Raw genomic sequence first — 27,995 nt, forward strand, 5'->3', positions numbered from 1 at the left:
TTTAATTATAATAATGAATAGATGGGAAATGTTGAGGGAAGGCGCAGAGATATCAGAAAACTAACACAAACTCTTCAGACAAGTAAGTTTCAAATCTCTGTTAAGAAAATTACAACAATAATGGAAATAAAACAGAGTACTACTTGTGCTTCTTGCTGGTATATCTGCAAGTGAGTGGTTCTCCACTTATTGCTGAAAAAGAATTCTATAGATGGCTACATATTTGTAGTGGAAGAATTTTGGTTTAATTGAAGTCATGACCATCTAAATATAGCCTTATAGATCTCTCTCTTACAGTAAGATTTTATACAGTGTAGTTTTCTTTGTCATGCCAAGGTTTTTAACCAGGTGTATGAATGTGAAATGTTTATTTTGCAGAAGATGTTCAGTTTTGTAAAGGACTGATGAGCTTATTGTTCAGCCTGCTTCTGTTACAAAAGAGCCCTGTTAGTGTGCTGCGAGAACTTTCCCAGGACATACACGGACATTTGGGGGACATTGACCCGGTAAGTAGAACAATGTGATTTTATTTTTAAGTACACTTCACACTTTTGTTTTGATCCTCTGCCTCAGTAATAATAATACTGTGGTAACAAGAACTTTAAAAGTATGATCCACTGTTAAAAAGTCTGGAATGTGAAATAGTGGCTGTTTTATTTTTATTAGGTATGTTTTGTTTTGTCTGTGTACCATGCAGACTGTAGAGCATAACTTGAATATTTTTCTATGTTTGTGGTCTGCACCAAGTATGGGCAGATATGCTTTTCTCACTGATTTCATGTAAATAAGTCATCTTCAGAGGCTGTTTTTTCATCCAGTAAACTCCTCTTTGTAGAGGGAACCCTCATCCAAACTTCACAGCAGTTTCCTAAGTGCCCACATGTGTTTTATCAGAGGTCTTCTCATCAGTTATGAAAAGGAAGTAGGGACCCTTCCCTCCTCATTTCTTTCCAACCATTTGCAAAAGTCCAGGCTCAGCTAGTTGTCTAAACAATTGAATCGAGTCTGCTAGTACCTTCTTGGTCCAATCTTTTTTGAAAACTTTTTTTTGGTGTGGGTACAATAACTGTATGTTTTCTCAACTGTTTTTTTTTCCTTCTAGACAGCTGTTTGTAATTGTGTGTCTCATTCAGACATGTTCTCTCTGAGTTCATGTTAATGGTGTGACCAGGTGTTATTGGGTGAAGGCACTCAGGAGACATCTTTCTAATTTCCAAAAAAAAAAAAATGGTAAAGAAAACATCTCAGAGAAAGAAGAGTGGCATGATTGTAACTCTTGTGTGTAGATGAGATCCATTTCTGTAATTGGAGCATAGACAGGGCATCATCTTAACTATTTGTTATATCTTGAGAAAAGTAAATACGCTGGCAAACTTCTTGTGTGATTTGCAGTCCCTTCCTTGAGCTAATAATTGAGTAGTTGTCTCTATTCAGGATCTGCCAGGAGTGAGTCAGCTAGGAGATTATTTCATTATATAAGAGAATGTTCTAGCATTTTTGGAGTTGATGCATGTGATGTCCTTCTATATCACTGTTACACTATTCTTAAACTTAGGGGGATCTCCCACTAATTATAGCCCAACATCTGGCCAGTACAACAAAGCCTTTAGAAATTGCTTGTACTGTATATCACATGTATGCTCCCCATACTGAGCATAGAGTGTAAAGGTGATGTACGAACACAGTTACCCAGAACTTTGCTGCCACTCTGAACATCATCATCGATCGTTGGTCTGAACACCCTTTGTTGTGCTGAATACCTAGCCATCAGATAAGTGCCCCATTGAAGTCTCTTTTCTTTTTATTATTGATCTTGTTTTCCTTTCCTTACCTGGAGTTCATGTTATCCAAGAAGGGAAAATGTTAGTGTCGGAAGCAGATTCCCTAAAAGGATAGTCACAAACAGTGTCTTGTTTTGTTTGGGTGATTCCCACAACCATACTGCATGTATTATTTGTAAGGCATTTGTACCTAAGACACTTAGAAGCCAGCTATCTTCCCTGGCCATTTATCTGTAGATCCAGAATCTTAAGCAGTTAGCCCAGGGTAGCATGGCAGAATCACTTAACCCTGAGGTACTGCCATTAAGAAGGCAGCCAAAAAATCTTGGCCGGATTCTTTGGCTGTCCAGCCTCCACCAGATGTCTCTGTAGAAGCTGGTGATAGTTCTGTAGGCTGTCCCATGTCAACTTTGGATTCCTCTGCCACAACCCCGGGCGAGGCTGGCATGGATCCTTCCTTTCACACATCCTCTGGTGCTTTGCAGGCATTTGCTGCAGAAGCTGAGGGGGAACTGTGGTTGATTTTCTCTGAGAGCCCTAGAGGGATTCTGCAGATACTGGTCAGAGAAAAGGTTCTGAGTACTCTTACTGAATACCGGTAGGGTTCGGAATCTCTGGTATTTGTTAGGGCTAACATCCCTACCAAGAAAAAAAAGAAGACTACGGATTCTTCTGTATGTCCTAAGAACACTCAAAGGGAATAGGAGTTTACTTAAGGGCTAGTCAGTGCCTTTATAGGTCTGAAACCTCCCCAAGGGGTTTCTCTCCCTACCCTTCCAAAAGTCCTAGGGTACCTGATTCCTTGGATGAGGATTTGAAGTCTGATAAAGGCTGCATGTCTTATTCTTCCCAGATGCCTTCTCCTTTGGCTTATAGCTCTGATGAAGAGGAGTCTATTAGCACTGAGTCATATTTGGAAGAGTTGTGTTTTGGGGGCACCGTAGCCAGAATGATGGAATATTTTAAGTGGGATTCTGTCAGGTATCTTATATCCAAAAGAGGTATTATGAGCTGCTTCAGGTGGACACTCCTAAACTTTCTGCAGTATCTCCTGTGTTGGCTGCATTGTTAATTACCTTTTATAGCTGCCTGTAAGACTCTTAATTCTCAGCCCCCCTGCTCCTAAGAAACCTGACAGGTTCTATAATGTTTGTCAATTCCTATTTAAGTGCCTGTCTGCTGACCTTGCTATTGTGTCAGTCTCCTCTGGCAAGCTTTCTAAGTTTTTGCCCTCTGTCCTCTTCCAAGCTACTGTCCTCAGATAAGGATAGTAGGGCAATGGAGTGGACTGGAAAGAAGGTCTATACTGCTGCTTCCCTTGGCTTTTAGGGCCATCAATTACCAGACCCACATGACCAAATATGCTCTGACTTTGATTGCTCAGGCTTGTCAGGTTGTTTCCGACCTCCCTGATTCTGAAGGGAAGTCTTCTGATTTATCCATTTTGGGTTCTACTTCTAAGGTGGCTCACCACTCTGTTTAGTGCAGCAATGATGTTGCTGATGCCTCTTCAGAGCTGCTGCATTTGGGTCTGTCATGAGACATTACTCTTGGCTTGGTCTGCAGTCATTACCTGAAGGCATTAAGGCTGAGTTGCTGGTTGCTCCTTTAGATAATAAGAATCTTTGTGACTGCTACTGCTGGTATGTTTAGGCTCCATCAAGAAAAATGTAAAGCTTTGCAGGACCTTAAACATCTTTTTGTATCCCCTATCTGTGTGTTCCAGAAGAACTATCCTACTAGTTCTTCTTTTGTTTGCAGGCAGCCTCATCAGACCACTAAAGGCAGTAAGGGTGGTAGGCAAACTCCTCCTGCAATGTCTTCCCAGGCTCCTGTGGCATGCCTTCTCTTTCTGATAAGCCTGCTTCTTTTTGCCAATTGTGCCCCCCCAAAACCCTTGGCAAGTTTCCATTGTCCCTTCAACAGTCCCCTCTGTCTTACCAAACTGGCAGCTCATCACCTCAGATACTTGGGTTCTGTCCATCATCCTTCGGGGTTACTTCATGATGTGGAAATCTCTCCCTCCTGTTTTAGGGATTACTTAACCACCCCCTAGAGCAGCTTCCTGGTTTCCCAAAGGTTCTTGGGACTCTGGTGGAGCAGGTAACTATACAGCCAGATGTTCTTCGTGTTTCACTGTTGCAGTCATAACTGTAGGATGCTCCTGCCGGCAGGCAGCCCGAGGTCGGCCAGAATCCCAAAGTCTGGGTCCGGCGTCGGCTGTATAGGCTAGTACCCTGACGTCAGTACGCTTTGGTACATAGCCCTCAGCCGACGCCATCTTCTCCAGTCTTTCTTGCCGTGCGGTGGAAAGCAGCTCGCTAGTCGTTGGTTGGCGATTATTGAACAGCGTATTTGGTCGTTGTCGGTCCGAAGTTCTTACTTCTCTTCTCAAAGCTAAGTACCCCGTTGGGGAATCTTTTTCTTGTTCCTCCGATGTCAGAAAAAGTTAATAATTGTATAGCGTGTGGGAAACAAATACCTCATAAAGATTTCCACTCTTACTGTCTACCTTGCTTAGGCCCTGACCACGACGTTTCTTGTTGTCGGTTCTGTGCCAGGTTCAACTCTCGTACTATCAAGCGCAGGTACGATTGGGCTTTAAATTATTTTGGCAGACGCTTCAATTACAGAATGTCGTCGGACACTACCGGAGTCCAAAAGAAGCGCAAAGACAAAGACAGGCCGAGGTCCAAACAGGACACGTTGCAGCTGGAGCCAGCGTCCGGTTCAGCTGTCGTCAGTGAGGCGCTTTTGCAGCCCCTGTCGTCCGCCACTTCTGAACTGATGGCCGATACGGACTCCCATGGGGAGCCATCAAGGCCCACTATTTTAACTGCTGCAGGACCTTCGGACGTCGCTCCTTCAGATGGGTCCGGAACCGCTGTGCAGGTACCGGCTTCTGAGGGGGTTTTCAGGCCTACTCACATTACAATTTCAAAGGCAAAGACAAAGACTCCTGTTAAGTCTAAAGTTCCAGCTCAAGCTGCTTCTGAATCCACTCCCAAGACACAAAAGCAATTATTGAGGATGGCTGAAGATTTGCTTACAATGATTAGGGGTTCTCACCCCCCTCCTGAGAAAAGGCCTCGACAGGATGTTACTCTGGATTCCTCTGACCAGGCTTCTGTATCTTCTGTTTCTTCCTCAGATCAGGACTATTCCTTTCCCCCTTATGAGGATTCGGATGCTGAGGACTCTTTACCCTCGGCCTCCGCCTGAGGATTTTTCTTTGGGGAAACCCTGCATGAGATGAGGGAACATTTTCATTGGGAAGGACAGGAATATTCTGCTTCCAAGAAGAGGCTTAGAGAATTTCTTCTTCTTCCTCAGCATAGGCCTTTAGCTATCCCTCCTGTTTTGGACATTGTAGATGATGCTTTTCTGAGGCTAATTTGAATCGTGATTCCATGCCTCCTGCTCCTTCTAAGCCTGATAGATTTTATAGGGTTCCTGTCTCTCATTTATTTATATTTAAAACCCTTCTGCGGATCCTGAAACTATTTCTCAGGGCTCTAAGGCTGCTAAGGTTGCTACTTCTAAAAATCCTATTCCCTCTGAGAAGGATTCTCGTGCTTTAGACAGGTGGGGAAAAAGGTATATACTTCTGCTACCCTGTCTGTAAGGGCTTTAAATTGCCAGTTTCATATGTTTAAATATCAGCAATTTCTTTTGTCTGTTTTAAAGCAAAAGCTTGCTTCCCTTCCTGCTTGTGCAGAGGATAAGGAACTTCAGGATGTTTTGCATGCTACTGAACAGGTTAACAAGCATAGCTTACATTGTGGTTTTGATGCTTTGGATGCTTCTTGCAGGGCTGCTGCCTCTGGTACTGTTATTAGGAGACATGCCTGGCTTCGTGAACAAAGTTTGCCTGAACAGGTTAAGGCTAAGTTATTAGCTGCCCCTGTTCAACAAGATGTTCTTTTTGGATCTAAGGCTGAGGAAGTTCTTAAAAAGATGGAGGAAAAGGCAAAGTCTATGCAGACTGTAAAAGATTTCTTGCAAGTTCAGCCTCCTAGATTTTCCAGGAATTGGCCCTCTAAAAATTGGTCCTTTCCCACGTCTGACAGGCCTCAAAGGGGAAGATATAGGCGCTCCAGAGGTCGTGGTCAAGGCCAGGCCTCTTACAGATCTAGACAATGGACTGCTTCTTCACCTAGAAGGGGAGAAGACAGATCCCAATCTCAAAGAAAGCAAACTCAATGACTCTCTCGGTTGGGCTTCAGGACCCCTTCACCTGGACGCCCCTCTCGGAGGAAAACTGTCTCTTTTTTACAGAAATTGGACTCATATTACCCAGGACAGATGGGTATTGGACGTGATTTTAAAAGGTTACAAATTCCACTTTCACACTTTGCCAAGGACTCACGGTTGGCCAGCTCTGCCAAAACTTCAATGGTCAGAGGCCTTAACTCAAGTGGATGCTCTTCTGGCCATGAGAGCCATAGAGCCTGTTCCACTCTCGGAAATGGGAAAAGGGTTTTATTCAAGACTGTTTCTGGTTCCCAGAAAACAAAACTCTTGGAGACCTATTCTGGACCTTTCTGTGTTAAACACCTTTTTGGAAATTCCAAAGTTCAAGATGCTTACTCTGCAGCAGCTAATTCCAATGCTCTCTCAGGGCGCCTGGATGGTGACATTGGACTTAAAGGAAGCCTATTTACATATTCCCATCAGACAAGAACGCAGGAAATTCCTCAGGTTCAAGGCAGGTTCGAGGCACTTTCAATTCTCTGTTCTGCCCTTTGGTTTATCTACTGCGCCCAGAGTCTTCACCAAGTGCCTGGCACCAGTAGTGGCTTACTGCAGACTTCAGGGGATCCAGATTTACCCCTATTTGGACGACTGCCTTATTCAGGCAGACAGCAAAGATCTTCTGCTTCAACATCTGGATTTTGTTCAACGTCTTCTCCTCCTACTGGGATTCTCAGTGAACATAAAAAAGTCACATTTGATCCCTTCTCAACAAATGGTATTCTTGGGAGCCCTCTTAAATACAACCTTACAAAGGGCCTTCCTCACTCCAGAAAAACAAATTCAGCTGGCTTCTACTTTCAACACCTTGGCAACTCTATCTCAGCTCACTGCAAGGAAATTCCTGCAGGCTCTGGGCTACATGGCTTCCTGCATTCTGTTGATTCCAAACGCAAGGCTTCACATGAGAAAGCTTCAATGGTATCTGAAAAGTGTATGGTCACAGCATTACCACGATCTGGATATTCTGATTCCTCTGATCCCCTGCCTTCAGAAGGAGTTCCTCTGGTGGTCCAGGGCATGCACTTCAAACGAAGGAAAACCTTTTCGTCTTCCTCAACCTACTCAAATCATAACCACGGACGCCTCGGATTATGCTTGGGGAGCACATTTTCTAGACAATTGCCAGCAGGGAACCTGGACAAAGGACCATCTTCACTGGCACATCAATCTGAAGGAAATGTTGGCAGTCCAAAACGCCCTTCTAGCCTTCAAGAATCTTCTACAACCAGGCCCTCTGCTAATTCGCACAGACAACACCACGGTCATGTGGTATATCAACAAGCAGGGGGGTTCTCATTCATACCCCCTTTGCAGACTAGCTATGGGTTTATGGGACACAGCTCTCAATTTGAATCTACATCTCCAGGCTCAATTCATTCCAGGGAAACAGAATCTCTTAGCAGACAGCCTGAGCAGAAACATTTCAGATCCTCACGAATGGATGCTAGACACCAACTTGTTCAACAGGGTTACTGCAGTTTGGGGATGTCCCCAGATAGATCTGTTTGCATCCCATCTCAATCATCAGCTGCCTCGCTTTTGCACCAGGTCCTTCCACAAAGCAGCTTGGAAAGTGGATGCCCTGTCCTTCAGCTGGAGAAGCCTTTCAGCATATGCCTTCCCTCCTCTTCCTCTACTACCTCGGGTATTACTGAAAATAAAACAGGACAAGCCCAAGTTCCTCATCTTGATTGCTCCAAATTGGCCTCGACAGTTTTGGTATCCAACTTTAAGGCTCCTGTTCTCGGGGCCTCCTTGGATTCTCCCACTGAACCCTTCGCTTCTGTCCCAGCATCAGGGTCAGTTACTACATTCCAATATCAAGACCCTTTGCCTGGCAGCTTGGCTCTTCAAAGGAGTTTGATTCCTTCTAGTCTTCCCAAACAAGTTTTGGATGTTCTTTTGGAAGCTAGACGGGCTAGCACTAGGAAATCCTATGCCTCTAAATGGAAGAGGTTTTCTATTTGGATGCAGGACCGAGGTTCTGATCCTCAGGTACCTGATCTCTCTTCTATTTTGCTTTACCTTTCGGAGCTTTTATCTAAAGGACTTTCCTTTTCTTCCATTAAGATTCATGCTTCTGCTATTTCTGCACATTTCAGTGCTGATCCTCCTGTTTTTTCTCATCCTTTGGTGAAGCAGTTCTTGAGAGGGACTAAAAATTTGCGGCCTCCAAGGACCCCTCCTGTCCCTGCCTGGGATCTTAATTATGTTTTAGAAAAACTTACTTTGCCTCCTTTTGAGCCTGCTGCATCTTCAGATATTAAGTTTCTATCCTGGAAGACTGTTCTTTTGTTAGCATTGACCTCTGCCAGAAGGGTCTCAGAGTTGCAAGCTCTCATGGCTGTGGAACCATACCTTATTTTCCATCAGGACAGAGTATCCTTGAGGACCAATCCTACTTTCATGCCTAAAGTGATTTGAAAGTGGCTTTAAATCAGACAATTCACCTTCCTACTTTCTTTCCAAATCCTCAAAACAAAGGGGAAAGGATTTTGCATTCATTAGATGTGCACAGACAGTTACGATTTTACCTGGACAAGACTAAAGATTTCAGAAAGTCTAACCAATTGTTTGTTTCCTTTGCCTCCAGTTCTCTTGGAAAACCTATTTCTAAACAAACTATTTCCAAATGGATTGCTTATGGAATCAGATTTTGTTACACTCATCATGGGAAACAGTTTCCAGGTACCATTAGAAGTCACTCCACTAGAGCAGCTGCCACTTCTACAGCTTTCCTCAGAGGAGTCCCTACCAAGGATATCTTGGAAGCAGCCACTTGGAGTTCTGTGCATACTTTTTCCAAGCACTACAATCTCCCCTTGTTTTCTAAGTCCAGGGCAGGCTTTGCCTCTGCTGTCTTGCAGGGTATTCTTGCCTCCCCTTCTTCTATCTAAAGCCTCCTCCCCTTTTACACTGCTTTGGGATTCCACCCTACAGTTATGACTGCAACAGTGAAACACGAAGAACATAGTACAGTTGTGTACACCTACCATAAATGTAGATGTTCGAGTGTCTTCACTGTTGCAGTCGGGTTCCTCCCTCCTATCCCCTCTTTTCCTTTTTTGTGGTGTATTTGTGTTTCCTTGTTGGATTCATTTTTGGTTTATTGGGGACTTCTGACATCTGGGGCAAGAAAGGCTAGAGAAGATGGCGTCGGCTGAGGGCTATGTACCAAAGCGTACTGACGTCAGGGTACTAGCCTATACAGCCGACGCCGGACCCAGACTTTGGGATTCTGGCCGACCTCGGGCTGCCTGCCGGCAGGAGCACCCTACAGTTATGATTGCAACAGTGAAGACACTCGAACATCTAGATTTATGGTAGGTGTACACAACTGTAATTTCCCCTTTCCCAAATGGGAAAGGGTTTTTACTCCAGAATGTTTGTGGTTCCCTGAAAGGAGGGCACTTGGAGATCTATTCTGGATCTCTCTGCTCAACACCTTTCTCAAAGTTCCTTCTTTTCAGATGTCCTTCAAAACCCTCTTTCCTCTGTTGTTGACCCAGGCTTTTCTGGTGTCTTTGGATCTGAAGGATGATTACCTTACCTTCTTATTCCTATTCGCCCTCTTTTCAGGAAGTTTTTACTTTTCTCTGTTTCTTCCTCTAATTCAGTTCTCTGCTTTGCCCTTTGGCTTCTCTACTGCCCCTGGGGTATTCACAAAATGCCTAGCTCTTGTGATTGCCTTTTGTAGACTCCAAGGCATTCATGTTTCCTTATTTAGATGACCTGTTGTTTCAGGCTCCTTCTCCCAGTTTTCTTTCACAGAATCTGGAATTCATCATATCTTTCCTTCAAAGTCTGGGGTTCACTATCAACTTCCAAAAGTCTGTCCTGACTCCCTCTCAGAATCATGTCCATCTGAGTTGCTGAATTCAGGCAGTGCGAATGATTGCCTCTCTTCCGCTTTCAAAGGCTTTGTCTTTGACAGTTTTCTTTCACTCTCTTCTTCCTCTGCCTGCCATTCCAGCCAGAGTTTCTTCAGGCCCTAGGTTTCATGGTCTCTTCCATTCCAATGCTCCCTTTTGCCTGACTGCATTTGCAGAAGCTTCAGTGGTACCCAAGTTAGTTTGGATTCAGTATTACCATCCTCTCAGTTTCAGAGTGCTTCTCTTTCCTTGTCTTAAGAAGGAGTTCAAGTGGTGGATTCAGCAACTTACCGTTAACCCAGGCCTGCTCTTTCAGCCTCTTTTTTCCTTCTCATAAACTGTTCTTAGACACGTCAGACATGGAATGAAGAGCTTTCTATGGTCATCTAAAAGTCCACGATCTCCGCCCACCATTCAAAGTCAGACCATATCAACATCTGATTCTGGCCCTTCTGGCTTTTCACACCATGTTCTCTCCAGGCCCCCTGAATGTTTACACAGATAACACCCAGTGATGTGGTGTGTCAGCAAGCAGGGGAACACAAAGTCTTATCTTCTATGCAGGCTCTTCATTTCCAGGATCTGGCTATCCATTATCATCCAGCTCTTCAGGCAGTATATATGCCTTCACAGCACAATGTAGTTGCAGACTTCTTGAGTAGATCCAGAATACAGGCTCATGAATGGATGATTCACAGATGCTTGTTTCTGGACATAATCCATCTGTGGGATATTCCTTAGGTAGATATTTTTGCTTCCCCAATGAACATGCAGCTCCCTCTTTTTTTGTTTGAGTACAGTGCCATCTGGCGTGGAAGATGGATGCCCCTTCTTTCCCTTGGAAGTGGAAGTTTCTCTTTGTTTTCCCTCCTCTTCCTCTACTTCCAAGAGTCCTGCAGAAGATTCAGCTGGACTCCCCAAAAATTTGTTAGTGGCTCCATGTTGGCCAAGACAGCACTGGTTCCCTTTCTAATGCATCTGGCCAGGGGTAATCACCACAAGTTACCTTTCCATTTGGGCTTGCTTACACAGGACAAGGGGTTACTCGTTCATCCTCACTTGTCCGCACTTCGACTGGCGCTGTGAGCCATAGGGTTTTGATCTCTTATAGACACCTGCTTTCTGAGGATGTGTTCTGGGTTTTTACAGGAGGTAAGAAAACCAGCAACCAGAAATTCTTATATGTCCAAATGGAGGATTTTCTGTCTGTTGCCAGGCTCATAGCCAGGACCCTTTTTTAGTGGGGGTCCCTCTGGTTCTCTCCTTTGTGTATGTTGTTCCAGCCTGGCTTGGCCTATTGTACTGTGAAGGTCCAGTTGTCAGCTATTTCTGCCTGTCTGCTGTTGAATCCTCCTTTGGCTTCTCATTTTGAGGTCAATCATTTTCTTAAAGGCGTCATGCATCTTAGGCCCCCAAGAAAGCCTATTCCTCAGGCGCCTTTTGAGCGTGCAGTTTCAGCTTCTCTGCAACACTGTGGTTGGAAGACTGTCGTATTGCTTGCTCTTACTTCTGCTCAGAAGGTTACTGAGCTTTAGGCCCTTATGCCCATTCCTCCCTTTTTTTTCCTCACAGAATCAGGGTGTCTCTTTATACTAATCCGTCTTTTATGCGCAAGGTTGTTAATGAGTTGCCCTTAAATCAGGCAGCACAACTGCCTGCCTTTTTTTTCTTCTACACAGTCTTGCTAGCGAGAGTCCTGTGTACCTTGGATGTACTGACAGCTCTGCTTTTATTTGGATAAAACTAAGACCATTTGTTAAGCCTGACCTCTTTTTCTTTTCATCCCAGGACTTTGGGATTAGCGGTTTCCAAGCAAAACCATCTTCTTCTGGATATCGAAGGACATTTCCTTTTGTTATTAATTTCATGGCAAGTGTCTGCCTACTTCAGTTAGAATTCAGTCTACTCAGGCTGTTGCCTCTTCTGGTGTTTTCTTCAAGAGTTTGGACACCAGTTCCATCCTTGAAGCTGCTACTTGGTCCTCAGTGTGTATCTTTGCTAAGCATTATAAACTGGATATGGTATCTAGAGGTAGAGCAGGTTTTGCTAGGGCCATCCTGCATGGGTTTATTGAGGGCTCTTTCCAGCATTCCACCTCACACTCTTTTTCTTGAGAATTTGTACTCTCCCTATGGTTAAGAATACTGCAACAGTGCTATAGATGGACATAGTACAGTTGTGGAAAATCTTACCATAACAGTAGATGTCCCCTCTTCACTGTTGCAGTATTCATTCTCTCCCTCCATCCCCCTTTTAATTTTGGGCTTTAATTTGTTTACCCTTCTAGCTGAGGGTCCCCTCTTTTCTGTCTGCATTTTCTCCACTTGGATGTGTATAGCCTCCTTTGTCCTATGGAGACTTTCTGTTCTGGGGCAATTCAGTTCTGGGTAACTGTGTCTATATGTCACCTTTATGCCCTACTTTCATTACAGGGACCATACATGTGATATGCGGTGAATACAAGATCTAAAGGGTTTGGTATACTCGCCGGGCATTGGGCTATCCCTGGCAAGAGTTCCCTATGGGTAAAGAATACTGCAACAGTGAAAAGAAGGGCATCTACTGTTATGTTAAGATTTTACGCAACTGTACTTTCTGTCCACCTTGGCAAGGAAAACACATCAATGGCTTTCCACCATTCCCTCTAATTCTAGTCCTCAGCACAGTATTCAGTGAATAAAATCCATAACTCATTCTTTTTCCTGCTTTTTGGCTAAGAAGTGTGTCTTTTCAGGTTTCATGTTCCTGGCAATGCAGAATGCCTTTGCAGTACAAGCCCTGGTAGTCTGTCCTGGTTTAGGTGACAGACAGCTACATCTCAGGGCCAGACTTCTTGTTTACACTCCATGCTTTTACTAGACTTTCTGGGCTTGTCTCATAAGTGACTGAGACTTCCAAGAAACCGTCTTAATTGTCAAACTGTTAAGTGAAGGAAATTATCCTACTTGGTGGTGAGGTAACTTATGCCACTTCATACAGTAAGATTAAGAATGTTAACACGGATTCCTACTCTGTACTCCTGCATAATTAAATATCAGCTGTGCAGAATAAGGTGTAAGCATAAAAGAAAAAATAAAAGAAAGCATTTTCAAAAAAGGCCACTTTCTAGTCATCTGATTCTGTGGGTAACCATTTAAAATGTTGGAACCAGCTTCAGTCAGTCCCAAAATACAGAGACTGAATGACCAAAAAATGGACTTGCATATACTACGTTCAAGATTACCATATCTTGGAGAAAATATGTAAGTTCTGGAGAATGGGGGGCTTGCCCTCCTGCAAAAAATGTTAAAGGAGAAGAACGATGTTTGATATTTGCTCTTCTGCATTTTCAGTCTTTTTTGGGGGGTTTATCAGCTTTTGGGATTATGAGTGCCTACATTTCAACAGAGAGCTGATTCTGTGCCATTAGCACGTATGTATTTTGTTCTTTAACATCTTTTGAGACTGATGGACCATACCCCTGCACTGTTTACCTACCTCCCACAGAAAGCTTGATTATTGACTTTTTATTATCATGATTGCCACTCAGTTGGCCTGCATCTTATCATATTTCTTCATTCTTCCTGAGGTACACTAATCACTCCCAGCCAACACCAGCCTATATTCAAACCAGTGTCCAGCAGCTTTGATGTATGAGCTTTCTAATACGATCCAAATGGTGTTTCATCTGTATCTCTCTTAAAGCCATCTCCATTGCTGTGCTGTAGAGAGAACACCAGACCTAAGAGAGATGCAGTGCACTATTACCTGTATTATCTTAAACATGGACTGTTCCTCTTCGGTACCTTAGATAGTATTGGAGAGTTGTAAAGATGATGATCTTTCATAGAATAAAATGATAGTCCCCAAATGCCACTTGCTTTTTCTTCTTAACCTGCTCTGTCAGTACTGGTCAATATGTAATGTTGCCTTGCATTGCAGGAGTAGTGGCATATTGGAATGTAATGGAGTAATGAGTTGGGAATGGTGGAATCAAGAGGCGGCTTAAAAAACAACACATTAGTACACAGTGGATCTACATTATTCAGTCATTTAGTCTCTGATACCCAATACAGGGAAATGGATAGTTGCGAGAAAAAAGATTGATTTTAAAATAAACCAATTTAGTTATTTATTTATTTAACATTTGTTTACAGGGAAAGTCCTATTGGAACAAAGCCAATTTTCAGCGGAGGCCCGGGGAGAAACGCTTCAGATGCATGTCTTTATAATGTGGGAGGAAACCAGAGTACCCAGTAAAAACCCACACAAATACGGGGAGGACATGCAGACTCCACACAGAAGCACTCCAGCTGAGAATCGAACCAGAGAACCTCTTACTGTGAGGTGCCAACGCTATCACTGCACCACTGTGCTGTCCAGTTCCATATCTGTATTTGATGGAAGGGACATTAGACTGTATCATTCATTCATTCTGTGATATCCTATGTGGAGCGGTAGCAGGCAAAGTAGAGCTAAGTGAATTATATTGCTTTCACAGTAGCACTTTGAAATATTTGACATTATTGTAGATTTGACTCTTATTTCTCACTTTCCAAAATAGGTTGCATTGAAGCTATTAATTTTGTATGTTGCTTTCCATGATAATTTTTATTTATTTATGTATTTATTTATTTTATAAACAAGGGCTGGCCCTAATGTTGTACTTTGTGCAGTTGAATGAATACACTATTCAGTTACACAAAGACCAGCCCCATAGGACAGTAAAAATGTTCCACAGGAGTTTGATATCAACATATAACTAGTACACCAGGTTGTAATCATGCCAAATAGTAATATAGCCCTCTTGTCCATATTTGGCTGTTACGTCTTACTATTTTGGTGAAGAGCTGAATGAAAGCATAAAGGCCATTACATTTTATTTTTTTTTCTCCGTAGTCATCTTTTTTTTTTTCTTGCAAAATATTTTGTTATTAAAAACTACTAAGCAAGAAACGCAATTTTTTTTGCACGCTTGTAAAATTCAGTGATCTGTTCCTTTTGCCTATATTTGTATGTTACTTCAGTCTGTTGAGTATCCACGTGGCTCTGTGACACAAAAGAATGGAGGTCTTAGTGTAATCCAGGTGAGCAGGATTCCATTAGCAGCTCCAACACTGGAAGAGCTAGCCAGGGAGGGGGAGGAGTGAAGGGGTTCATAGGATGGTACTAGGCTATCAGCCCTAGGGCCTATACAAGCCTAGCCATAACAATTCCCTGGCTATTTCTTCCCACACTATTTACTTCCCTGGACCCCTGTCTAGCAGGGCGACTGACATGATCCCCGGGTGACCTGCTTGCTTCTTTTGGTGAATGATGGAGGTTTTATGCACACAGTGGGGCACTCTTGGGCTGTGTGATTTATCTGGTGGAGACTAGAGAAACCAGCACTGGTGCTGTAAGGTGAGGGGCAGGGCTACTTGAATGGAATACCCTTTGCAGAAGTGATGAGACTTCCTCCAGGGAAAGCCAATTTCACATGCCTCACTAGGTAGATGTAATTAGGGATGGGAAGAACATATAAAATATCTTCAAACAACCCCTGATGGTTGTCTGACTTCTGGCCTCTCCCAGTGGAGCCTCACATTGCTGATGGGGAATGATTGGCAGGGGGCTGTTGAATGACAGGTAGTGGGGGCTAAGAATGCACAAACAAAATGTTTAGTATCAGACAGCAGCACTTGTACAATGAAGACCATAATACTGTATGTTGCTTCTCCATTGATCACTTTTTTTGTTTGGAGCAAAACATTTTTGTGTATTACATGGAAACATGAACTTCAAAGCAGAAGTTTATTTTTATTGACTCCTCCCCATGAACGTAGCTTTCAACCAGGAGGCAATGATGCTGAACTCATTTTACATACATCAAAATGATCACAAGGAAGAAATGTAAAACAATTTACTTTTAAAAACAAACATTGTTTTTACTAGATTGCCCTTGCACAACTGAATTAGTACAGCCTCTAGATGCAGTAATTTGCGTTACTGAATGAACACAACATGCAGCTGTGCAAAAAACAGAATTAGGGGACTGTTAAGGGTCTTACAGGGCACTGTAATTTTTCCTACTGTAACTAGCATTTTGATCTTAATAAAAAAAGAACTCAACAATGTTCACTAATGCACCTTTGTAATTTGAATAATGGCTCCCATATGCTGTACTTTGAATGAACAAGAACATCATTCGGACACGCAGGGTAATCAAGATATAAGATAGTCAAGGTATTCCATAGTACTGTTATTTCTCCTCACAGGACTGTTGTTCAGTCCTTTTACTTAGCCTTCATTTTCTTCTTCTTCTAATTCTTTCGGCTTTTTCCAGTTAGGGGTCGCCACAGGGGATCACCTGTCCACTCATGATTAGCAGTGGAGTTTTACAGTGTCGAGTTGCCAGCCCAGAGCCCAACCTTCCACAGAAGACACACACTCACACCTAGGGCCAATTTACAGTGTCCAGTCCACCTACAGCATGTCTTTGGGATGTGAAAGGAAACCGGAGCACCTGGAGGAAACCACGCAGCCACAGGGAAGACATGCAGACTTAGCACAGAGGGCACCCCAGCCGAGGATCAAACCAGAGAACCTCTTTCTGTGAGGCGGCAACGCTAAGCGCTGCACTCCCTCTGCCACCCTTATTTAGCCTTCATGTTAATTTGTTAAAACACTAGAATTACAATGCATTACAATTAAAAGATTAATTCAAGGTTTCTGAAGTACATTGTGCACTATTTCTTAACGGATTGCTGACACCCAGGAAAATAGATTTTGATTTTACTTTCTCATTGCAAGGCCACACCTCATAATAATTTCTGTACATGAAGTTAATTACTTGCATTCTTTAGTATTCATGAAGCATTGTTTTCTTGTTGCCCTTAGTTGCAGATTATGTTGATCTTTTGTTCATTTGCACACTGGCGTGCCACAATAGCACTCTGAAGCAATGTGTTACACTTGTGCATTTCCGCAAACCAGCACAAAAATATAATCCCAGTTTCCTGTACTGCCTCCCTTGCATTTCCAAAATAGGCAGGGGGGCACTAGTGGGTGCATTTTAGTTAGTCTGAAATGCCATTGTAGTAACTTTCATACAGAGGTTTCTCACCAAGGATTATTTAATCATTAACTGCTTGTATTTCATACTTTTATCCTTTTCTAGAAACAATCTCGAAGACCTTCTTCCAACATCATCTAATTACTTCTAGTTTAAAAGAATGTAAGTGCAATAAGGATCTAGTCAAGTGGGTTACCAGCTATAATATTGGATTCCATATTTCTGTTATGTTTTAGTGCCTAGCCATGTCCACCCCTACTGCATAAAAATGTGGATTTACAGATATTTATAAAAAGTCAGTGTCAAATTCCAATTCCATGCTATTATCTGCAAGTGACTTTTAATCTTCCATTAAAAAATTATACCCTAAGGGAAAATCCTCTCTGCTCTCATTATTCTAGAATAAAAGTTAGTGCCAGTGCTTCTGGTGTTAACTTAAGATATAAAAATATGGGAGTTGGCATAATGTTTAAGGTGTTTATCTCACAAACACAAAGTACAGGGTTTGATTCTCACTTATGAAGGAAATTGGCTAAGCTTAAAATGGCATGAAAGGGCATCTAGCCTAGTACTTACCTCTGAACCTATTTGCACAAGACTTTCTTTAAGGTTAAGGCTTGACATAATGGCTACAGTGTTTACCTGATAGACACAAGTTACAGGGACGGAGTCTCACCTTTGATCACAATCTGGTTATTGGTTAGGCATGGAATAGTCTGCAGACTAATTTCCTAGTATTTACCTATGAACCTTGACATAAACACAACTGATTCATTACCAGCAATACTCTCCCTAATACATTTATCACTTCAGTGAATGTACTCACTGGTATAATAGTTTGTCAGGTTGTTCTGACTTGTGTACCAGTAATCACCCACCATGTAGGTGGTGTATAAAACAAGTTATAGATTAGAACTAGTCTAACTGCCCTTGCGAGCCATTTTAAGCCTAGCCAATTATCCCTTGTGAGACTCAAACCCTGCACCTTGTGTTTATAAGGCAAACACATTAACCATTAGGCTACCCTCCCAACCCTAGGAAGGCATTAACCATAGGAATATAGGAACAGTATTAGACAGGCAGTCATTAGGACAATAAGAGACATAGCCATATACACTTTTAAGTAGACCCACTTAAGAGTTCTCACCACCCACAATTGCTTATTTTGTACTTTTCTTTTATATTTGTCTGCATATCTTCTAATTCTTTTCTGCCTGTGCTGATACCTTTAGTTTACTATTTACAGTAGTGTATAATAGATCCTGGTCTGTTCTGATACTGTGCATTGCTTTTCTCACATCTGAGTATGTTTTTTTAATCTGTTCCCTCTTCTGTACTCTTCTAACAGTGACACTTCTTGTCTTAATTGTTTTATAGTTTTCTCCATTCACTACTTCCATGATGACATTTGATTTTTCTCCTTACTTTCCCTTACTGCCCTGTGTTTCTGTGGCAAGACTTTATCTGTTATTAATTTAGCTGCACAGTAACATATCTCATTTACTTCTGGTATATCGGATGAATTTCTATGAGCAGACTTGATTACTCTGTTCATTTGTTTTATCAAACTTCTAACATTTCTGGTCTTATTGAGTTTCTGTAGTCTTATTTCTGTCATTGATCTGAAATATGCCATCTCTATTAAATCAAGCAATTCTTTTCTTCTAAACTAAGGGCACATTTTTTTCTGCTTCCTACAGTTATTCTACAGTTTTTTTGTCTGCAGTAAGGCCCTTATAATGATATCAAATATATATCTGCCTTTTATAAAGGTGCATTGACCAAGGTGGGTAATCGTTGGCAAACGTTCTGTAGCTATAGTATCAAGACCCTACGAAGATCTTACAATCTAAGTTAAAATGGATATCAACATTTGTAATGATGTCTTCATGTGTGGGACTGGTTTGACTTAAGGATAATCATTTCTTAGAAAGATGCTGCAGCTGATTGTCTTCTCAAACTCTTCTGCAGACCTCCAGCAAATATTTCTGCATCTCATTTCTCATGTATTTATACATTTCTGCCAGGAGCATATGTATTCTTGAAACTTTGTTCTTTTTACTGTTGCCCCTATTTGGCCTTTTTCAAAGGAGACTTTTAATTTTCCATGGTAATCCTGTTTAAAGAATCTTTGACAGAATTTGGATTGCTTTATTTTGTGCCACATCACTCAAGATTTGGTAAAGGTTCCTATTTTAATGATAGAAATAGAAGCAAGTATGTTTTTGTGTGATAGATCAAGTTATTAATTTTGAAAAAAGATTTGAGGCAGAGGAAGATTTGGACTTGAAGGAATACTGCTGGCAAATAAGGATTGATGATTGCAGCTTCCCAGACCTCAATGATAAAGAGAATTTTAAAGTTGTTTTCAGAAGGAAAGAGTTAAAATAGTTATTTTAAGTTTTGATTATATGAACGTGTGACTGTGTTATGTGCATTTAAATGCTTTGTTGATGTAAGGGTTTGTCTGAAGAAGTTCTTTGTATAGAACCAACGTCCTTACCTTATACCCCATTAATGTTCTTTCTTAAGGTCACTTTATTTATTTTATCCTGTTAAGTGGCATATTATGAAGGAACCTTAGGAGCCACATATAAAAACATTATCTTTTAATGTCACTGACTTCAACCAGTACAACTCATCATTTATTCTGTTTACCTTTGGTACGTGTGAAGTATAATTTTAGAATAAGGTTGACTGGTTTCTGAAATGCTCACCCCTCTCAGTAAGCCTCATATCCACCAACTTCCTTCTCAGCATTACCATTGCCAACATACCTCTCAACCTCTTAGTACAAGACATCTGTACAAAGCCAGAGAAAATGGGGGGGGGGGGGCAAAGGCCCAAAAATAGGGACAGATTTTAAACGTTGCTCCTATAAACATAGAAAGTTGTTAGAATAACAGGTTTTGCATTACCCTGTATTTTATGAAGTCTGAAACTGAAATGTCTGTAATTATTTAGCATTATTTAGTGACTTGAATCCTCAATGATTTGCCAGAAAAAACACAAAATTTATGAGGAACAGACCAAAAATATGAGGCAAAAATCTGAACATTCTGCGGAAATCTCTACAGTTGAGAGGTATGATTGTCAATTGTCTTGGGTTATTAAGGGGTATGTAACATTTGAAACATTCAGACAGTCCCCCCCCCCCCCCCATTAAAGTCTCCCTGTCCCGAAGCAGTAAAGTGTCATGGTCAAATGAATTTGAGATCTGGGCAAAAGAGCATATGAATTGAGGCTAAAGTGATCTGTGATCTACCAAGACAGCCTGTAGCCGCTTTGTAGCTTCCTTATTTAGTTAGTATTTTTTTGTTTGTTTGTTTTGTTAGGTGGGAAGGTTAATTGGTTTTAGGACATTTTTTATGTTATGCAATGTTATGATCTAGCAGTTTGCTTGGTAGATAACGCAAGGACAGATGTTCATCGTGTTTCACTGTTGCAGTCATTACCGTAGGGTTCTTCCTGCCGGCAGGCAGCCCTCGGTCGGCCAGAATCCCAAAGTCTGGGTCCAGCGTCGGCTGTTCAGTCATCCTCCCTGACGTCAGAGCGCCAGGGTTACAAAGCTCCCAGCCGATGCCATGTTCCCCAGTCTTTCTTGCCGTGCGGTGGAAGCAGTTCGCAGGTGTCGGTCGGCTGACTCCTGATATTTTTGGTACTTCATTCCGAAGACTTTCTTCTTCTTCTCAAAGCTAAGTACCCCGTTGGGGAAACTTTTTTCTTGCTCCAGTCCGATGTCAGAAAAAGTTAATAATTGTATTTCATGTGGGAAGCAAATACCTCATAAGGATTTCCACTCTTACTGTATTCCTTGTCTAGGCCCTGACCACGACGTAGCTAGTTGTCAGTTTTGTGCTAGATTTAATCAGCATACTATTAAGCGGAGATACGATTTTGCTTTTCACTACTTTGGCAGGCGATTTAATTATAATATGTCGTCGGACACGCTTCCGACTACTGGAGTTCACAAAAGGCGCAAGGATAAGGACAGGCCTCCGAGGTCCAAATCAGACGACGGTTTACAAGCAGAGCCAGCTGCAGGTTCAGCCGTCGTCAGTGAGGTGCTTTTGCAGTCCCTGTCGTCGGCCATTTCAGAACCGCTTGCCAAAACGGACTCCCACGAGGAGCCAAATAGGCCTTTGAGTACTCCAGGTGCAGGACCTTCGGACAATGCTCCCTCGGATGGGTCCGGAGCCGCTGTGCAGGTACCGGCTTCTGAGGGGGTTTTCAGGCCTACGCAGCTTCAGATAAAGGCAAAGACTCCTTCTAAAACAAAGACTCAAGCCCAGGCCTCCTCTGATCCGGGACCTAAATCACAAAAACAAATGCTTAAAATGGCAGAGGACTTACTAACTATGATCAGGGGTTCACATCCCCCACCAGACAAAAGGCCAAGACAAGAATTGGACTATGAATCCTCTGATCAGGCATCTATCTCTTCAGTGTCTTCCTCTGAACAGGATTATACTTTCCCTCCTTATGAGGATTCTGATGCTGAGGAATCCATTCCTTCAGCTTCTCCCCCTGAGGATTTTTCTTTTGGGGAAACTTTACATGACGTGAGGAAACATTTTCACTGGGAAGGACAGGAATACTCTGAATCTAAGAGAAGGCTTAGGGATTTCCTTCTTCTTCCCCAACACAGACCCCTGGCTATTCCTCCTATTTTGGATATTGTGGATGATGTCTTTTCTGAGGCTAATTTAACTCCTGACTCCTTTCCTTCAGCCCCTGCAACGCCTGATAGATATTACAGAGTCCCTGACTCCCACCAGTTTCTTTATAAAAATCCTACTGCTGATTCAGAAACCATTTCTCAGGGTCCTAAGGGTGTTAAAGCCGCCACTGCTAAGAACCCTATTCCATCAGATAAGGATTCTAGAGCTTTGGAGAGATGGGGCAAAAAAGTGTACACTTCTGCTACTTTATCCATTAGGACTTTGAATTGTCGATTTCATATGCTAAAGTATCAGCAATTTCTTCTATCTGTTATGAAACAAAAGCTAGGTACCATTTCTGCATGTGCAGATAATAAGGAATTGCACGATTTGATGCATGCTACTGAGCAGGTGGAGAAACATACCTTACACTGTGGCTTTGATGCTTTGGAGGCCTTATGCAGGGCGGCTGCCACTGGCACGGTCATTAGAAGGCATGCTTGGTTAAAGGAACAAAATTTGCCTGATCAAGTGAAAGCAAAGTTACTGGATGCTCCTGTTCAACATAATGTTTTGTTTGGGTCTAAGGCTGAAGAGGTGATAAAGAAAGTGGAGGATAAGGCAAAATCCTTGCAAGCGGTTAAGGATTTCTTACAAGTCCAGCCCCCAAGATTTAGCAGAAATTGGCCAACAAAAAAATTGGTCCTTTCCCAGCTCGGACAGGCCTCAGAGGGGTAGATATAGGCGCCCCAGAGGGAGGAGAGCCCAAGCACAGACCTCTTATAGACCTAGACAGTGGAGTGCTTCCACCCCTAGGGGTGGAGAGGACAGACCTCAATCTTATAGGAAACAGGCTCAATGACTCCCCCTGCATGGCTCCAGGAACCTCTCTCCTGGAAGCCCCTCTAGGAGGAGAAAACTCTCTCTTTCACTGAAATTGGACTTACATAACCCAAGACAAGTGGGTTCTGGATGTAGTTTCAAGAGGTTACAAATTCCACTTTCATACCTTGCCAATACCAAACGGATGGCCAGACCTACCAAAACATCAATGGGCAGAGGCATTAAACCAGGTGTGATCCCTCATGGCTATGAGGGCCATAGAACTGGTTCCACAATCAGAGACGGGGCAAGGCTTTTACTCAAGACTTTCTAGTTCCCAGAAAACAAAATTCTTGGAGACCCATCCTGGATCTGTCAGTCTTAAATACTTTCCTGGAGATACCAAAGTTCAAGATGCTTACTCTGCAGCAGCTCCTGCCAATGTTGAGCAAAAATGAATGGATGGTGACATTGGATTTAAAGGAGGCTTGCCTACACATTTCTATCAGACAGGAGTGCAGAAGATACCTCAGGTTCAAGGCAGGCTCGAAACATTACCAATTCTCTGCACTGCCCTTTGGCTTGTCTACTGCGCCCAGGGTCTTCAAGTGCCTGGCACCAGTACTGCAGACTCAGGGGAATTCAAATGTACCCCTATCTGGACGACTGCCTTATTCAAGCAGACAGCAAGGATGTCTTACTCCAGCACCTGGAATTTCTTCAAAATCTACTCAAGTACCTGGGATTCACTGTGAACATAAAAAAGTCAAATTTGACACCCACGCAACAGATAACTTTCCTGGGTGCTCTTTTAAACACAACAACCCAGATGGCATTCCTGACATCCGAAAAACAACTTCAGCTGGCTTCAACTTTCAAAACCCTGGCGTTAATGTCTCAGCTAACCGCAAGGAAATTCCTGCAGGCTTTGGGTTACATGGCCTCCTGCATCCTTCTCATACCATATGCAAGACTGCATATGAGAAAGATACAATGGTACCTAAAAAGCGTATGGTCCCAGCATTGTCACAGTCTAGACACACACAGATTGCTGTCTTGCCTTGCCTGCAAAAGGAATTCCATTGGTGGGCCATGGCATGTCTTCAAAACAAAGGGAAAGCCTTCAGTCTGCCTCCAGCCTACCAAGTGTTAACCACGGACGCCTCGGATTACTCATGGGGAGCCCACTTGCAGGGGAAAGGCCTGCAAGGTTTTTGGACAGAGGATCAGAAGCACCTACATATCAATTTAAAAGAGATGTTAGCTGTGCAGAATGCCCTCTTGGCTTTCAGGGATCTTCTACAGCCAGGGCAACTACTGATACGGACAGACAGCACCACAGTTATGTGGTACATAAACAAGCAAGGGGGTTCACACTCCTACCCCTTTGCAGACTAGCCATGACTCTATGGAACACAGCACTAGCTTGCAAAGTGGACCTACAAGCTCAGTTCCTGCCAGGGAAACAAAATACTCTGGCAGACAGCCTGAGCAGGAACCTGTCAGACTCACACGAGTGGATGCTAGACACCCAAATATTCAAGATGATTACAGAAGCCTGGGGCATCTCCCCTCAACTACCAGTTACAGACTTTTTACACAAGGACATAGGCTCATAGGTTAGTACTACATATCACAAACTAGCATGGAAAGTGGATGCTCTCTCATTCAGTTGGAGGAACCTCTCGGGGTATGCCTTTCCTCCTCTACCTCTTCTTCCACGGGTGTTATTAAAGATAAAACAGGACAAACCCAAGATGATTTTACTGGCCCCAAATTGGCCTCGACAATTTTGGTACTCAGCACTGATGAATCTATCCCAGGAGCCTCCTTGGATTCTACCTCAGATTCCAAATCTTTTGTCCCAACACCAGGGCCAGGTTCCGCACTCATATCAAAACTCTCAGCCTGGCAGCTTGGCGTATTCAGGGTCCATGATTAATCCTACCCTTCCCAAACAGGTCATGGATGTTATCTTAGAAGCCAGACAGCCTAGCACTAGAAAATCTTATGAAGGTAAATGGAAGAGATTTTGCACCTGGATGCATGCTCAGGATTCAGATCCTCTCATTCCTAATATTCCATTGATTTTACATTACCTGACAGACATGTTACATAAGGGTTTATCCTTTTCCTCCATAAAAATACATGCCTCAGCTATCTCTGCACATTACAATACAGATCCTCCAATTTTTTCACATCCACTTCTGAAACAGTATCTCAGAGGAGCAAAGAATTTAAGGCCCCCTAGGACACCACCCATACCTGCCTGGGACCTCAACTATGTTCTGGAAAAACTTACTCTGCCTCCTTTTGAGCCTGCTGCCACATCTGATATGAAGTATTTATCATGGAAGACCGCTATCCTACTGGCCTTGACATCAGCCAGGAGAGTCTTGGAGTTACAAGCACTCATGGCTGTGGAACCTTACATTATTTTTCATCAAGACAGGGTATCTTTAAGGACTAACCCTACTTTCATGCCTAAAGTGGTTTCTAAAGTGGCTTTAAACCAAACTATTCACCTGCCAACTTTTTTCCCCAATCCACAAAATAAGGGGGAGAGGATCTTGCATTCTTTGGACGTGCACAGGCAGCTTTGTTTTTACCTGGACAGAACCAAGGATATCAGAAAAACAGAACAACTGTTTGTTTCTTATGCAGCAAATTCCCAAGGCAAGGCTATTTCAAAACAAACCATTTCTAAATGGATTGCTCATGGAATCAGATTTTGTACTCTCATCATGGAAAGCAAATCCCAGGAAAAATCAGGACTCACTCCAGCAGAGCTGCTGCTACTTCTGCTGCTTTTCTCAGGGGAGTACCTACCAAAGATATTTTGGAAGCTGCAACTTGGAGTTCAGTGCATACTTTCTCTAAGCACTTTAATCTACCTCTTTATTCTAAGTCCAGGGCAGGCTTTGCTTCTGCAGTCTTGCAAGGCCTTCTAGCCGCCCCTTCTACTCAATAACCTCCATCCTTTATCTCAACTTTGGGATTCAACCCTACAGTGATGACTGCAACAGTGAAACACGATGAATATAGTACAGTTGTGTACACTTACCATAAATGTAGATGTTCGAGTGTCTTCACTGTTGCAGTCTGGGTTACCCACCCCCCTGTCCCCTCTTATTCTTTCATTAGTGTGGTTCCCTGCTTCACCCTTCTTCTGAGGTGTATTTGCTACAGGGTATGGTGTTTGTTGTACCTTACTTTTAACCTTTACTTTTGGGCACCTGACATCTGGGGCAAGAGAAACTGGAGAACATGGCGTCGGCTGGGAGCTTTGTACCCCTGGCGCTCTGACGTCAGGGAGGATGACTGAACAGCCGACGCCGGACCCAGACTTTGGGATTCTGGCCGACTGAGGGCTGCCTGCCGGCAGGAAGAACCCTACAGTGATGACTGCAACAGTGAAGACGCTCGAACATCTACATTTATGGTAAGTGTACACAACTGTAGTTTTCATTTACCATGAGTGAATTAATAACAGTAACAGCGATATGACTGGAAGGTAAAAAAGTTTTATACAGTTACACTTAGATGGAATATCATTTTATATGCACTTCCATGGCAGTGTAAAATTACTGTTTAAGTACTGTTTGTGTCAATGTGGTAAGGCTTGACACTTGATTTGTAACAGCTCTATAGCAGTGACATTGGTTGACATCATTGTGGTGTCCTTTAACTTCATTGTGAAAGCAGATTTTTTATTACTGATATTAACTTGTGGACTTTTGTAGCTTGCTGATGCAGACTTGCTAAAAGTTTTTTTCCATAGTCCAGGTGTGAATGTGAGCCTTCTCAAATTTAAGGGTGTTGTAATGATGTAACCTAAGTGGTAAGTGCTGAGCTGCATTTATCAGTTCATGACCAAGAAAAGGGCAATGTTCAGGTGCAAGTTAAAAGCAAGGTGTCTCTGTATTGGTGATGCCAGAATTCAGAAAGGGTGATAAACTGACTTTTTGTTTATTTAGTGCTGTTTGGAATAAATGTGTATTGACTGGAGACTGAAAGACTAATAGAAAAAAATGCATGTTCCAGATTTTCAATAAATGCATTAACTCCAGCTGCTTTTCTTGATTGAAATGTTAAATTAGTAAGTTTGTAGTGTACATAAACTACTTTTAGGCATCTATCCTGATCACCCTGTGCATCATTATTGATAGGATGGGTACTGACTACATGTCCAACGGTTATTTAACTAATTAGTATGCCAGTTGGGTCAAGACCATATCCCAAGACTCTCACTCTACGTTCTTAAGCACCCAGGAAACTATTAGGGCCCAGTCCAACACTCTCATACTAGGTGACTTCAACTACTCCTCCATCCACTGGAAAAACTACTCATGCACCAATACACTGGCTCAACGCTTCCTGGAATTCATCAATTTCAATGCCGTGGACCAGCTCATTCTTACCCCCACTACAGGAAGCAACATCCTTGACCTGGTTATTACTAACATGGGTAACCGTTGCTCTACACCAATAGTCTAATTCCTCCCTGGTTAGATCCAACCACAAACTAATCTCTGTGGAAATCCACATCTCACCCACACCCCCCGCAAAGGTAACCACCATGAAAAACTTCTCCAAAGCTGACTTTGGGCTCCTAAAAATAGAGGTGGCTAATTTCACAGCACCCATGTCAATGGAAAATAGATGCATGATTGCCAAATCATACAGCAATGTACTGTACGAACACATACATAAATGTATGGAACTAGCCATACCCAGCAGAACCAAGATGCTCTCCTCCAAAAAAAGGAAGCCAATCTGGTGGTCCCGTCCCATTAATAAACTCTACAACAGAAGGAAGAAACTGTTGCAGAAAAAGATCAAGTCCCTAGACTGGTAAAACTCCATTATTAGATTCAGCAGAATGCTGAGATCCGTCGTCAAAACCTCTAAAGCCAGCAATGAAGGCAGAATTGCTGCAGACACTAAAAACCACCACAAAGCCTTCTGTAGTTATATCAGAAATCTCCACGGCAATACCCAGAGTTGCTCTGAGTTACTGCACAATGGTACCTCCTATAATGAGCCAGCGTATATTGCCAACATACTGGCTGACAGATTCAGGGCCAACTTTACCCCTCTTTCCCCCCCAAAGGACCAATCACAATACCAGAGGAATGCCACGTATCCAGCATTACTGCAGCACAGATTAAAGTTGCATTGTCCAAGGCCAAAAATACAGCTTCCATGGGACCCGACAATATTCCTGGATGTGTTCTACATGAACTGTAAATGAACTGGCGCCACATCTGTGTGCCCTGTTCAATCACAGCGTCACCTCAGGCTTTGTCCCTACCGAATGGCGCACTGCTACAGTCATCCCTCTCCATAAAGGGGGAGCGACTACAGACCCTGGGAATTATCGCCCCATTAGCCTGAAGAGTCTGATATGTAAGGCTATGGAGCCCGTCATCATGGACCTAACTAACAAGGATATAGTGAATCTCCAAACTCTAGATCCCTCGCAATTTGGATTTGTGAAAGGTAGATCATGCCTGCTTAACCTGGTTGACTTCTTTGAGTCAGCCACCAGAGCTTTGGATGAGGGGAA

General features: G+C 42.8%; 1 protein-coding gene across 2 annotated transcripts in view; it reads left to right on the forward strand.

The window, feature by feature from the left end:
* Positions 1-27,995, forward strand: part of FANCI (FA complementation group I) — a 2,406,750-nt gene that overhangs the window by 1,779,602 nt on the left and 599,153 nt on the right. For both annotated transcript variants that reach the window (XM_044078210.1, XM_044078208.1), the window contains exon 29: positions 379-506. In XM_044078210.1, the coding sequence (XP_043934145.1) occupies positions 379-506 (128 nt within the window). The remainder of the gene's footprint in view (positions 1-378; positions 507-27,995) is intronic.

This window comes from Protopterus annectens, chromosome 7.part0 (genome assembly GCF_019279795.1).
Source record: "Protopterus annectens isolate FY-2018-M chromosome 7.part0, PAN1.0, whole genome shotgun sequence".
Taxonomy (NCBI): domain Eukaryota; kingdom Metazoa; phylum Chordata; order Ceratodontiformes; family Protopteridae; genus Protopterus; species Protopterus annectens.